Genomic DNA, 14,717 nt, shown 5'->3' on the forward strand with positions numbered 1-14,717 from the left:
CTTTCTGCAGGCTCATATGATAGAAACAAGAAGGGCTTATCCATTAGTTTTATGAGAATTTCCTAGAGAGTTCATCATAACTTTAGAACTGGAAGGGACTTCAGGTTTGACTCCGTTCATTATTACAGGTGAGACTGAGGCCTGGACATGTTTGATCGTGGACGTTGTCTAGGCTTACATAGATAGTTGTGGCCAAACTGGAAGTGACCTCTGCGCACCCATCTGGTCCCTTTCATGCCTCCCCCAGAGCTCTGCTACCTGCCTGACTAGCAGGTGCTCAGCTTTCATGCCCTTCAGAGGCAGTCCTCTCATCCTTCTGAGTCTCTGACTCTTTTCATCTCCAGACTCAGCACTGTCTGTTCCTTCCCCCATTCCTCAGCTCTTGAAGGCGGTGCCTTCTTCCTCTACGGGCTCTCCAGCTATGGCTCTCACCACCTTCATCTCAGAGCCCAGGTTGCCTCACGTTGGCATATGACCCGCCAGATCTCTTGGGCTCTTTTTCATGCTTCCCCCACCTTCTACTGAGGAAAACAATTTTTAAATATCAGTTGCAACACTTGGTGTATGTCCTTATTAAATTTCATCTTGTTTGTGGACCTGTCTCAAAGGTCTGGTAGCTATCCCTCTCCCAGCTCAAGGCAAAGCAAAGACCCTGCGGTCCTCCCCTGGAGAGAGGCTCCCAAGTTGATACCAAAGCAGTGGATACTTTGAGGACCATTCAGCCGGTTCAAGATTTGTCAGATAATGTACTAGCATCTAGTCCACATCTTTTCTCTCCACATTGTCCACAAACATAACAAAATCTTGGTGAACAGTATTACGTTTTGATACATATAGTGCTAAAAAGCAGAAGGTAGGTGAATTATCTTTAATACCATTTCCACTGATAAAATCTTACCCGCTTTTAACTTTGGATCATTTGACATTTGGAAGGACTTTGGTTTCTACACCTTAATTTTCCTGGTCTGTAGTCAATGGAATGTGAAGGTGGCCACGTCACATCTGCATAGGGGCCAGCCTATGCAGGCACCAGGACAAGTGTTGACAGTGTTCCTGTCATAATAGGACATAAAACCATTTTCTGGCCTGGCCTTACATGAAGCCAGCATATCTTCTCCAAAAGAAGCACTTCCTTTTCTAAAAGGTTGACTAGGAACTGAAGTCAAACTCATTGTCCTATGTGGAGAGAGAGCCAGCACATTTCATTAACTTCTCTTTTTAAAAAATCAGTTCCAATGGCTGGCCCTTGGCTGGTCCCGCATTACCTCTTTGTCCTCCATCTTCTCTAGGATATGCCTCAGAATGGTTCAGCAGCCCTATCTGTCCATTGTTTTCATACCGAGGGGTATAGTTCATCTGACCCAAGTGACTTCACCAAGTGCGCTCACTCCTCACCTTTCACTCTGAAGCCCTGTTCAGTAGTCTTGGTGAGGTGCAGAAGCCTGCCTATCCCTGCCTGGCCCCCAAAATCCAGATTGCATTCTCAGACCATCAGCTGACCCAACTGTGTTCACCTCCTGATGTGCCTTCAGTGGAGAGCCCGAGGCCCAGGGCTTTTCTTGGTTCTTTCTGGTGATGCTGTTTATGAAGTCGCAGTCACGTCATCACTTTGACAGACTTGGGACGTTTTCAGTCCCTTCCTGTTACATGCCTTTGGGAGGCAACAGCCCTCTCACACTGCTCAGTCTCTCCCCTTCCCTCAGCAGAGAGGCCCGCTCTTCTTCCTCAGGTTTGAACTGGGTGACCTTCCTCCTGAACACACCTGCGCTAGGTCTCCCTCCACATCCCTGAGAGCACAGGCAGACTCCATGCTTGTCACCTTTCTCACCTCATCCACGGACATTAACCCTGACCCTCCACGCGCTCATCCCTGGGTCTCTATTTCCCTACTGAAACCTTGCTTCCTGGTTGGTTTTTATTGTTATGTTGATTGAATGATTAGTGTCATTGTTAACACCTTGAGTTCTCTGGATCCAGGGCACAGTTTTATACGACCCTGGTGACACCAAGCTTGTCTTGCCTTCCCCTGGGCTAAATCTTAGGAAGTCCATGGTGACCAAGAGCTGAGTCTTGCATTCCTCTGAGTGTATCTGTCTTGTGCTTTGCCCACGTTGCTATCCACACACATCCTGAAAGGTATCCCTGCAGATTCTTCAAGGCAGATTGCTCTGAGCCATCCAGCCATTGCAAAAATGCAGGGCCATTGCCCTTCAGGTACAACTTGAACTGGATGGTCTTCCCCGGCCCAGTGACTGCCTGCGATGCCTTTCTAGTATCCCATTTTTCCACAAATAGAATAGGAAGATCCTTTCTCGGTGGTTGGAAAACCTGCCTTCTCTTTTTAGTTTAATTTCCTTTTCTACCCCATGTGAGATTCAATGAAACATCTTTTTTGGTTTTTATTCTAACTGTAGATTTGTTTGTGATGGGTGTCTGAAGAAAACTGGACGAACCCGGAAAGAAAACAAGTTTTCGGCTAAAAGTATGTCACTGCCTTCTTGGTAACTGAATTTCTTCTAGTTCTGGCAAAGTGTCAGTGAAAACTGACAGAGAGCTCCTCCCTCCTGGTGGATTTGGGCCAGACTTGGGGAATTACTTTGTCAGTGCAGGCAGGTACCTTATTTATGCCTTGGAGAGGATTCAAGAGTTTCTGGTACAGCTAAAGGCCAGGGCTTCCAGAGGCTAAGACATTCCAACAGGTCAGAGGCATTTAGGTTTAGTAAACAAGTATTGTTAGATTGAATTGTTTAAATTTGTTTTAACTTAAAGCTGCAGTAGTAGCAATCTTCAAACCATATGTGAATGAAATTCCAAATCCTGCCTTGAAAGAGTAGCATACTGTTAGAACTGTCTCCAGTTCCTCCTTCCCTCCACATTGCTCTTGATCTGGGGCTTTCTGCAGACACAATCAGTGTCTGTGCTCCTACACCGTTGCATTATTTTGTTATCATTTTGATGATGTATGTATGTGGTCAAGACTTTCCACTAGTTAGCTCAGTTTCCTCAGAACTGATCATTTTATTAAATAGCATTTTCTTCACAAACAGTTTTAATGAGGCTTTCCAGCTAAGGCACAGGAAGCATTTGGCAGAATTTCAGAACTGACATTTAACCCCTCACCCACCATGTTGGCAAAGATCACCCAAAAATAGACATGAAGGATCAGTGTTCCTGCAGGAACACATGCATTTTTTTTTTACTATTCGAGCTATTCCACTCCGATCTGATTTATGTTCGTTTTTTAAAAACTGGCTGAAATATCCATATCTATCCATATCTATCCAGAGATCCCACTTGTAGGTATGTACTTCGAGGAGATGGTCACAGGAAGTAGAGTGACGGTGGCACATTGATCAAAATTTCCATGGTTGTTTTTGATGTCAATCAAAAACTGATTTAGAATGGTTAGGTCTAGTTATTATACATGAATGTAATTAGAATATTAATGGTGCCATAAGAAAAGATAATTATGAACAATTCATGGAAGCCTGGGAAGATTCCCTCTGTGCCCTCCTCACAGGGTGAAGGGCTGGGTATGTTCCACATTCTGTTGAGCAGAGTTGATGTGATGGTTTGAGTCACCTTTCCAATCTTTGTTACTAGAAATAGCCCACTAGCTCGGGGAAAGATAGGTTCAGAAATGAATGTGATAGGCAAGCGAAAGATAGCAGTAAAAATGGATTTTGTAGAAAGGAGAAGGAGTGGGAGTGCATGTTGTGTGTCTGTCCAGAGTGGGGTCTTTTGGTGGTCATGATAGTCTCACATGTTGACCAATGGTCCCTTTCCCTGCACAATTTAGAAGAAATGTGCCTGTGTTTTTGTTTTTGAGGATCATTTTGGTTTCTTTAGGGTTGCCATCTACCAGACTTGGTACCTTCCTAGAAAACCGAGTAAATGACTTTCTGAGACGGCAGAATCACCCAGAGTCTGGAGAGGTCACAGTTCGGGTTGTTCATGCTTCAGACAAAACTGTCGAAGTGAAGCCAGGCATGAAAGCAAGGTGGGTCTCTGCCATTCCACTAACCTTTTAGGCTCCTCTCTTTTGGGGGGAGGTGCTGACCACTGCTCCGTCTTGCTCTATACGTGTGTGTCCTCACCTAACCAGCTATGCATTATTCTGAATCCCAATAGGTTTGTCGACAGTGGCGAGATGGCGGAATCCTTTCCTTACCGAACAAAAGCCCTCTTTGCCTTTGAGGAAATAGATGGTGTTGACTTGTGCTTTTTTGGCATGCACGTTCAAGAGTATGGGTCTGACTGCCCTCCACCCAATCAGAGGTAAGGTGGGCTGTGCAGAGTTAGTGGACGGGGGGATGATTTTCTTTGTCCCTCTAGAGTTGGGGGTAGGGAGATGATGGGCATGTGTTACCTGCCATCAAGTTCTCAGAAGACTGCAATGTATAGAGGAGCCATGTCCTGGTTGACTCCAGAACACAGGCTGACCTAGGAGCAGGGGAGAGGAAAGTTGATGTCAAAAACTTCCTTCCACAAAGGAGTGAGCTGCCTTGTGGGGAGGGGATGTAGGGGGCTGCCCGGGTTGAGTGGAGACGGCTTTGAGGCCCCTTCCATCCAGCTCTGAGACCCAGCTCTGGGAAGTATTTCCATTGTAATCCAGAATTCAGAACTGTTCAGTTTTTTGGGATTTACTGTGTTACCTGAGGAGCAGTGGAAGGTAAGGGCCTGGGACCAATTAACAGCACACTATGATAAAGCTTATTCTTTTCTGGAAAGAGAAGGAATGTTGTCCAGGGCAGCATAAGGTGCCTGGCCAGGGTAGCCAAGTCATTCCTGTGACATAAGACAGCAGTGGGATGTAGGCATGTGGGACCACCCTTGTGAAAGTTGAGGTAGACTCTGAAAGCATTTACTTAAGAATTTCTCTTCTTCACAACAGTTCCTGCTGAAGTGTATGTCCTTGTAGAAATGACTAGTTCAGCAGTGTTTGATTTGTTCTCTTTCCTTCCTGTCTTTTTAGGAGAGTATATATATCTTACCTCGACAGTGTTCATTTTTTCCGCCCCAAATGCTTCAGGACTGCAGTCTATCATGAAATCTTAATTGGCTACTTAGAATATGTCAAGAAATTAGGGTACGTATATTAGTATTTCTATTTTTTACGTGGTAGTATGGTATAATAATACCGGGGAGTAGATAGGAATGTTATCATACCTTCCTGGCTTTTTAAAAATACTTGGACATGAAAGATCCCTTTATTTTCTAATGTCATGTAATTGTCTTTGGGTGTGCCTATAAATACTACCATATCATGGTATTTGCTTAGTCCCCTTGGGTCTCCTCTGCTATAAGCAGTCTAGGTGATGTCTCCATTTGTGGCTGCATCTGAGAATATTCTAGACTGCCTTAGGCATATGAACATTGAGGACATTTTTCAACTCCACTCCTACCCTCAAAGAAAATAATCATCCCACTGGTTTGGGTGTGCTTGTCCTATTGAGTGTGGGGTAGTCCTCCTGGAATTCTCCTTAAGAAATCACCTTCAGGGATAGGGAACCTTGATGTGACCTCTTGACTAAGTCCCAGATAGTACAGAACAAATCCTTTTATGAAGGGAATTTGTTCTGCCAAGTGTGGATTCCGTCAAGGACTGCACTTGAGGACCTAGAGGGCCACCTGTGGCCTTGAGGCTGCAGGTTCCCCACCCCAGGTTTTTCCTGGGCTAGTTCAGACCCTCAAGGTCTCTTTGACCTGAGCACAAATTTTGCCTTTCCCAGTGAATCTGTTAGTCACCGCTCTTCCCATGCTCTCCCTTTGTGGAAAATGGCATTTTCACAATATCTTAGACCTTCCTGCTCAACATCTCATTCATCATCAGTGGAACTCAGTTGTCTTCTGTGTGGCAGTGACAGTGTCTGCCTTTCCTCCCAGCTCTCCTCAGCATGCTTGGTGCCTGAGATCAGGGTGTTGAGTGCAGGGTCATCACAGGATTTTGTGTTTCTCCTCTTCCCCCCTTCATGGTTTAAGTTACATTGGTTTTTACAGAGGAAAAAATAACAGATTGATTTTCAATGAAAAACTTGGTTTAGGTACACAACAGGGCACATTTGGGCCTGCCCACCAAGTGAAGGCGATGACTACATCTTTCACTGCCATCCCCCTGATCAGAAGATCCCCAAGCCCAAACGACTGCAGGAGTGGTACAAAAAGATGCTGGACAAGTCCGTGTCTGAGCGCATTGTACATGATTACAAGGTGTGTTCTGTTGTAGCTGCTAACTGGGTTCTCGCTGTACTCAGTAAGATCTTGGGTCATGACCTGATAAACCAGAAATGGGCCGCAATAAAGGAATCCCTGCTGGCTCCTTGTTGACTTAGAAAAGCACGTGTTAACATTGTCTAGGTTCTGTTGTATTTGGGTGTATTTTGTGGTGATTCAGCCTGCTCTAGTGCTGTGGGCTGTGTGTTTGACACCTTGGCCTTATTGGATACTAGATGGGGAGGGAAATACTGGTGAAGAAATGAATAGATCACCTACATTTCCTGTTATGCACCCCCAGGGAACTATTCCCTATCAGAAAGAATTTTGAAAAGGAGGGGAAAAGTATTGGGGCAGAAGTAACCAGCGAACATGGGGACTTTATGGAGGGCGTTGTGTGCTCTCCTGTCGTCCTCCTTCCGAGGGGTGGTCATTAAATGCTTGTGCATTTTGTAGGATATTTTTAAACAAGCCACGGAAGATCGTTTAACGAGTGCAAAGGAGCTTCCTTACTTTGAAGGCGATTTCTGGCCCAATGTGCTGGAGGAGAGCATCAAGGAGCTGGAGCAGGAAGAAGAAGAACGGAAGAGGGAGGAAAACACGAGCAATGAGAGCACAGATGTAAGCCCCGGCACCCGCTCCTTTGCCCCACACCTGTGCCCATGAGGTCCCCAAGCTCACAATGGAGTTAGGAACAGCAAGGCTAGAATGAGGGGCACAGGAATGCTGGGTGGGGAGCCAAGAAAAGTGTGCGTTGTTACTGTCAGGCAGAGGCTGGCACCTCTGGACCCCAAGGGTCTGAAAATAGCTGGAATGCTTAGGAGCAGATGTCTGTAGGGGTGCTCCAGGGTCTCTCATGCCACTGATCACCTGGGTGGCTTTGGGAGGGAGTAAAAAAGGACCAGCCCCTGCACATCTCTAGGAGGACATCAGTCCTGATCATGGGGCCACGCCGTCCTTCAGAGCAGGCCTCTCTGCTCCCTGGGCATAAGCCATGGACGTTCATCCCCTGCTTCCTTCAGGTGACTAAGGGAGACAGCAAGAACGCCAAGAAGAAGAACAATAAGAAAACGAGCAAAAACAAAAGCAGCCTGAGCCGGGGCAGCAAGAAGAAGCCAGGCCTGCCCAGCGTCTCCAATGACCTCTCCCAGAAGTTGTACGCCACCATGGAGAAGCACAAGGAGGTGAGGGGGCGGGTAGTCTGGCCATTCATTGCTGAATCCAGGGTCCTGATGACTTGTTTCAATGGTAAAGAGCCACTGGGATGTCTGACCTTATTGCTTCAGTGATGTATGGCTGTTGAGCGAGCCTTAATTTGGCCTGTTTGATGGGTGGGACAGCACTGGCATCTCAGCTTTTTTGCTCTCCAGTTCGTGTGAACGGCCAAAATGGTTTTGGTGTGAGAAAGAAGACTCCGCTATTCACCCAACTTCTTCCCCTTGAAATGTTGGTAATGACTGTGGTAGAGATGAGCCTCTGGAGTCTGGGCTCAGGAGGTGGAGGACGTCAGTCCAGCTTTTCCGTAATGAATTAGTAAGTGGGCAGGACTCTGGTGCTGGAATCCTGTCCATAGGCCCATTATTTTTTTCTAAATTTTTGCATGTTTACACATGGTGCTGTGGGTATTTGGGAAATTTCAGTGGGTTTTGTGTAAATGTTTTCCAAATTATCAGGACAACAAGGGCAGGAGACCTCTGTCTCTAATGTAAACTCCTCAGTCACAGAAAGTCCTTAGAGGAAGTGAGAATTGAACATGGATAGATATAAAAGTGCATATTTTTTAGAATCATTTGATCTAACAAAATTAGTTGAGCATAATCTTTAGGGGCCATTTTCTGACCTCATTGAAACAACTTTGTTCTATCAAGCATTTCTTTCTAGTGGAAATTTTATTTGTTGGCTTTATAGAGCAGCATTTCATGACATATACAGTTGTGCAGGTGTGTGTGTATGTTTATTACAGAATTCATGGGAGCAGTGGAATGGGACTTAGTTTTGAAAGCTCCCTTCTTGCTCTGAATTCCTCTGGTGCCACTGGGACCTGACAGGACAGGACAGGACAGGACCTTGTCATAGTCCCCTGTGTTTCATTCATGTGGAAGTGGACTTTGAGTGACATGCCCAGAGTCACCCTGGGAATAAGTAAGAGACTCCAGCCAGGTCTGGTGGTTCTAAACTCAGTGTTACTTCCAAGATACCGCATCACTACTTGAATCATTTTTCCCAAATTGGAACCATTTTAAGACAATACAAGTACTATCTTCAGAACTCACTGAGGCAATGAGAAATGTTGGTCTGGGAGTAAATACAGATGATCCCCAAACCATTACTATACTCCAACATTTTCAAGCTCTGTTGTAGAATTAATTTCTTTAGAGCATTGCTTACTTTGACAGAATTCTGGTAGAACAATTCAGAAAGGACTTTGGACTTGACAGTAATGGAATTTGTCCTGAGAAGGCAATAGCTGGAACTCCCCAAGTCGGTCGGCAAACAAGCCAAGAGACCTCATGGAGTTGGTCCATGTCCCTCTGCTTATTTGGAGAATGGGCCTCCTGTCTCAGCTCATCAGCTTCCTTCAGAAACACTGAGAAACTTTTGTAAATGCAAAAAAATCTCTTCTGTTTGTCGAACAGCTGGGGGGAGAAACGATGTTTTTCCGTCTTTCCCCTGTGGCATTCAGAGGCAGACGCTTGTTGTTTTTTTTTTTTTTTTGCTGTCCTGAGCTTATGGATGGAGGCAATCCCCAGAATATTCACTGTTTGAGTTGGGAGGAGCATTGACTCCCTTTGCACCCTCTTCTGTTAGGTCAGGGATGCAGGCAGCACAAAGGGGAGCTGTTGGTGCCCTGAAGTCTCACAGGGTCCTTCCCTGTGATTGGGTCCTCGTGCAGGGGCAGTGTAGTCAGGCTGTCCAGTATTCTCCATGTCACAGTAGGACACCTTCTCTTGCAGGTCTTCTTTGTGATACGCCTCATCGCAGGCCCTGCTGCCAACTCTTTGCCCCCCATTGCCGAGCCTGACCCGCTCATCCCCTGTGATCTGATGGATGGTCGCGATGCCTTTCTCACCCTGGCAAGGGATAAACACCTGGAGTTCTCCTCACTGCGCAGGGCCCAGTGGTCAACCATGTGCATGTTGGTGGAGCTGCATACCCAGAGCCAAGACCGCTTTGTCTACACCTGCAATGAATGCAAACACCACGTCGAGACACGCTGGCATTGCACAGTCTGTGAGGTAAGCTTGCCATGGTAAGCCTGCAGGGAGCCCCCTGGGGGAGCCTGGCTGCCCAAGATGGGGGAGGGGGAGCTGCCTCAGGCTGTGAGCATGACAGAGCCCCCCTGACCACCTTTCCTTTTTTCTAGGACTATGACTTGTGCATCACCTGCTATAACACTAAGAACCATGATCACAAGATGGAGAAGCTGGGCCTTGGCCTGGACGATGAGAGCAACAGCCAGCAGGCAGCAGCTACCCAGAGCCCGGGGGACTCGCGCCGGCTGAGCATCCAGCGCTGCATCCAGTCACTGGTGCACGCGTGCCAGTGCCGCAATGCCAACTGCTCACTGCCCTCCTGCCAGAAGATGAAGAGGGTGGTCCAGCATACCAAAGGCTGCAAACGCAAGACCAACGGCGGCTGCCCCATCTGCAAGCAGCTCATTGCCCTCTGCTGCTACCATGCCAAGCACTGCCAGGAGAACAAGTGCCCGGTGCCCTTCTGCCTCAACATCAAGCACAAGCTTCGCCAGCAGCAGCTGCAGCACCGCCTCCAGCAGGCCCAGATGCTGCGCCGGAGAATGGCCAGCATGCAGCGCACTGGTGTGGTGGGGCAGCAGCAAGGCCTGCCCTCGCCCACCCCGGCCACGCCCACCACACCCACAGGCCAGCAGCCCCCCACGCCTCAGACACCCCAGCCTCAACCCCCGCCCCCACCCACCTCCCAGCCCCAGCCTGCACCCCCCAACAACATGCCACCATACAGCATGCCCAGAGCACAGCCCCCAGGGCCTGTGTCGCAGGGCAAGGCAGGTGGCCAGGTGACCCCTCCAACCCCTCCGCAGACCTCTCAGCCCCCTGTCCAGGGACCCCCACCAGCAGCCGTGGAGATGGCGATGCAGATCCAGAGGGCCGCCGAGACACAGCGCCAGATGGCTCATGTGCAGATCTTCCAACGGCCTATTCAGCATCAGATGACTCAGATGACTCAGATGGCCCCCATGGGCATGAACCCACCCCCTATGGCCCGAGGTCCTGGTGGCCACATGGACCAGGGGCTGGGGCCGACAGGGATCCAGCAGCAGTCCCCCTGGGCCCAGAGCAGCTTGCCCCAGCCGCAGCAGTTCCAGCCAGGCATGCAGAGGCCCACTATGATGTCAGGGAATCAGCCCGGGCAGCCCATGAACATGGCCCCCCAGCCAGGCCTGGGACAGGTGCCTGCAGTCGCCCAGCCCAAACAAGGCTCCCTGCCGCAGGCGGCCTTACAGAACCTACTGAGGACTCTGCGGTCCCCCAGCTCACCCATGCAGCAGCAGCAGGTGCTCAACATTCTCCACGCCAACCCCCAGCTGCTGGCTGCCTTTATCAAGCAACGGGCGGCCAAGTACGTCACCCAGAACCCTCAGGGCCTGTCCCAAGGCCAGCCCGCCATGCCGGGCCAGCAGGGCGTGCACCCCAACCCAGCCATGCAGAACATGAACCCCATGCAAGCTGGTGTGCAGCGGGCCAACCTGCCACAGCCACAGGCCCCTCCCCAGCCACAGCCTCCACCCACTATGGGTGGGGTGAGCCCCCAGGCCCAGCAGATGAACATGAATCATGGGGGCATGTCTGCACAGTTCCGGGAGCTCCTTATGAGGCGGCAGCAGCAGCAGCTGCTTGACCAGCAGCGGCAACAGCAGCAGCAGGGGGTGGGCCCCGCCATGGGCAACCACGGCCAGTTTCCCCAGCCTCAGAGCCTGGGCTACCCCCAGCAGCAGCAGCAGCAGCGGATGCAGCACCACATGCAGCAGATGCCACCGGGAGGCATGGGACAGATGAGCCAGCTACCACAGGCCATGGGGGCTGAGCCGGGGGCCAGCCTGCAGCAGGCCTACCAGCAGCGGCTGCTCCAGCAGCAGATGGGCTCTCCAGCTCCACCGAACCCCATGAGCCCCCAGCAGCACATGCTCCCAAGTCAGGCCCAATCCCCCCACCTCCAGGGCCAGCAGATCCCACCGTCACTCACCAGCCAAGTGCGCTCCCCCCAGCCTGTCCCGTCCCCTCGGCCCCAGTCCCAGCCACCCCACTCCAGCCCTTCTCCCCGGATGCAGCCGCAGCCTTCCCCACATCACGTCTCCCCACAGACCAGCTCCCCGCACCCAGGACTGGTAGCCGCCCAGGCAAACGCCATGGAGCAAGGGCACTTCGCCAGCCCGGACCAGAGTGCCATGCTTTCTCAGCTTGCGAGCAACCCAGGCATGGCAGGTCTCCACGGGGCGGGCGCCACGGACCTGGGGCTGAGCGCTGATAGCTCAGACTTGAATTCAAACCTTTCACAGAGTACACTAGACATACACTAGAGATACCTTGTAGCATTTTGGGAGCAAAAAAAAAAAACTTATTTTCTCTTAAGACTTTTTGTACTGAAGACAAAATTTTTTTGAATCTTTCTTAGCCTAAAAGACAATTTTCCCCGGAACACATCTGAACTGGGCAGCAAAAGCTTGTGGTTTAAAACAAAAAGCCAACTTTGAACCTGAGGGATGACAGAATATAAAGAATCTATTTTTGTTATGGCTGGTCCCCGCCAGCCCCCCTTCCCGCCCGGAGCCCCTTTCCTTTCCCTTCCCCTGTTCCTCCTTCCCATCCCTCCTGTGTGTGCAGTGCAGGGTCAAGGCCACATGCTCCTTCCTTGCACCTCCAATACAGTTTATTATTTTTTTTAAATTAATGAAAATATGTAATATTGATAGTTATTATTTACTGGTGCAGATGGTTGGCATTTCTCCCTATTCTTTTTCCTCCTGACACCATGGCAGAAGAGTTAACACACGAACATTTCTTAAACCAGAGGACAAAAGAGGTTAATGTTGCTTTAAAAAAAACATATTATATATATAAATATATATTAAAATATATATTAGAAATACCAATTTTTCCTCTTTGGGTGCAAAGATGTTCATTCTTTTAAAAATGTTTAAAAAGAAAAAAGATGAAATAGTCCAGTCCCCCTTCGAGTCCACTTTTGTCCTCCAGACATTTTCTATACAAGAGGCTGAGCGTAAAACTTCAAGTATTAAAGTAATTTGTACATGTAGAGAGAACAAGGACGTTTTCAGACTATCCAGGGGCAGCTGCCACATGGATGTAGGATATATATTGTGGTTTTGTTTCTTGAAAAAATTTTTTTCGTTATTTTTACATCTAACAAAGGAAAAAATAAAAAAAGAGGGTAAGAATTCCAAGGGGATGATTTTAACATGCAAAGATGTCCCTGGGGCTTCTTCTTTACGCTTGCTTTCTCTCCCCTCTCTTTCCCTCCTTCTTCCATTTTCTGTAAAACTTGAAAATAGAAAGCAAAAAAAAACCCTCAAATGTTGTAAATCATGCAATTAAAGTTGATTACTTATAAATATGAACTTTTGATCACTGTATAGACTGTTAAAATTGATTTCTTATTACCTATTGTTAAATAAACTGTGTGAGACAGACTGCCTGATTTTTAATATTTTGCTTCCCCTCAAACACAAGTCAGTGTTGGTTGCGGTTTAGAAAAATGTGCTACACAGTCATGTTTGCCATCCCAGAAACCTAATACAAACAGTGTGGTCAGTGTTTGTAGCCAAGATTGACCTCAGTGATTAGGAAGTTTCTTGTCAACACCTTCCTCACCTGCCAGGTGTCTCAGCATTAGGACTAATTCCTCCCTCATTTAGGTGGGTGGGTCCATTCCAGGAGCTGAATTCAATTCCTTTCTTTTTTTTCTTCAAATGATTCTAATAGTCACTTGGCGTATCACTCTGGATATCCTTGTTGGCCGGAGGAGAGGATACTAAGGTGGATTCAAAGTTGATACAAAAAGATTTGAGACCAAGGTTAGGTTAGATGGCCACCTGAGAGGCCTAAGATCATCCAAAGAGATCCTCTTCGAGGGCCTCCCTCAACTAATTGTAAAGACCAGATATGAATATGAATTAAGTCTTTTATAGCACTTTCTTATTTTCCAAAGCAATCATGCCCACAAAAATCCTGCAGTACTTAGCGCAGGATCTGGGTACATAGTAGGTGTTTCATTAATGAACAGTAGCATTAATAGTTCCCACTAAGACTGTGATTATGAATATGTGCTTTACATTCTACATAATTGAGATTGCAGATTTTGAGCTAGAAAGGGACATTGTGGGGAGGGTGAGTTGTCCAAGGACACGTCGCTAGTAAGTTAATGGACTAATTATAAAACTAGTCTTCTTTGCCCGAAGTCCACAGTTTTGAATGTCCACAAAGTACTTAGGCATACCCCAGTCATGTGAGAAGCTGGAAGTATACAGATGAAGAAACACCCGACAAGTCAGTCAATGGCTACACCATAGGATTGCCCTCCTAGGTGAGCTTGTTCAATGTCCTTTGGAAAATGCAGTGCCTGAAATTCAGTGTATTTCTGGAACCAAGTGGGACTGACTGCCTTCTCTTTGGATATTGCCAAAGACCCCCACAAGGGTTTTGGTTTTTGGTTTATTTGGTTTTTTCATTGTAATCCGGGGTGGACTTGAAGATCATTTCAGCATCTCTGGTAGTGATGGTCTTCAAGTATGTTTTTCAGTAGCTCAAAAGAAATGTGAGATGCACAAATACAGAGATATCTCCACTCCCAAGTGTTCATATGATGTCTTTGTGCCTGACCTGCGGTAGAGCTTTCCAAACTCATGTTGATCTGTTCAGCTGCAGTCAGACACGCTGGACCTTGACTATAGGGATGTGATCTGGGTATGCAAGAACTAAGGACAGTAACCAACCAACCGTATCTTTTCCCCAGCGCTTTGAGGCCCTGCTTCCCCAACCTGTGTAATTTACCTTTGGCATCCAACGAGAATTTACTGTTGTTTATTCCCTATTTCATCTTTCAGTCTGATGATTTATCCTGCCTAGACCGTTTTGGATCGCAACTCAGTCAGCTTGGGTTAGCTAGCCTGGCTTTATGTCATCCATAACTTTAATCAGGTCACAGATTCTTTTCATTGATAAAAGCACAGATCTTTGGGACTATATCAACATGCTTTTTGGGGTGATTGATAATCCTGCTGCTTAAGTTACTCAACTAGTCCTGAATTGCCTTAATTGTATTATCCAACTGTCTTGTCCAGTCAGTCAGCATGCATTTATTAAGCACTTACATATACCAGACATTGTTCTAAGTACTGGGGATACAGAGAAAGGCAAAAATCAAGAGTCCCTGCCTTCAGCTAGCCCATAAGTCTGATTGAGGTAGATAGAACAGTAGGTACAGGGCTGAGTGGAGAGTGAATTGGA

General features: G+C 47.7%; 1 protein-coding gene across 2 annotated transcripts in view; it reads left to right on the forward strand.

Annotated features, from left to right (window-relative positions):
• EP300 (E1A binding protein p300) overlaps positions 1-12,902 on the forward strand; it is a 76,995-nt gene extending 64,093 nt beyond the window's left edge. For both annotated transcript variants that reach the window (XM_072656244.1, XM_072656245.1), the window contains exons 23-31: positions 2,415-2,482; positions 3,850-4,000; positions 4,132-4,278; positions 4,976-5,089; positions 6,045-6,210; positions 6,670-6,834; positions 7,236-7,397; positions 9,168-9,449; positions 9,578-12,902. In XM_072656244.1, the coding sequence (XP_072512345.1) occupies positions 2,415-2,482; positions 3,850-4,000; positions 4,132-4,278; positions 4,976-5,089; positions 6,045-6,210; positions 6,670-6,834; positions 7,236-7,397; positions 9,168-9,449; positions 9,578-11,770 (3,448 nt within the window). In that variant the 3' untranslated portion in view covers positions 11,771-12,902. The remainder of the gene's footprint in view (positions 1-2,414; positions 2,483-3,849; positions 4,001-4,131; positions 4,279-4,975; positions 5,090-6,044; positions 6,211-6,669; positions 6,835-7,235; positions 7,398-9,167; positions 9,450-9,577) is intronic.
• Positions 12,903-14,717: the final 1,815 nt, after the last annotated feature.

Source organism: Notamacropus eugenii, chromosome 3 (genome assembly GCF_028372415.1).
Source record: "Notamacropus eugenii isolate mMacEug1 chromosome 3, mMacEug1.pri_v2, whole genome shotgun sequence".
NCBI classification, from domain to species: domain Eukaryota; kingdom Metazoa; phylum Chordata; class Mammalia; order Diprotodontia; family Macropodidae; genus Notamacropus; species Notamacropus eugenii.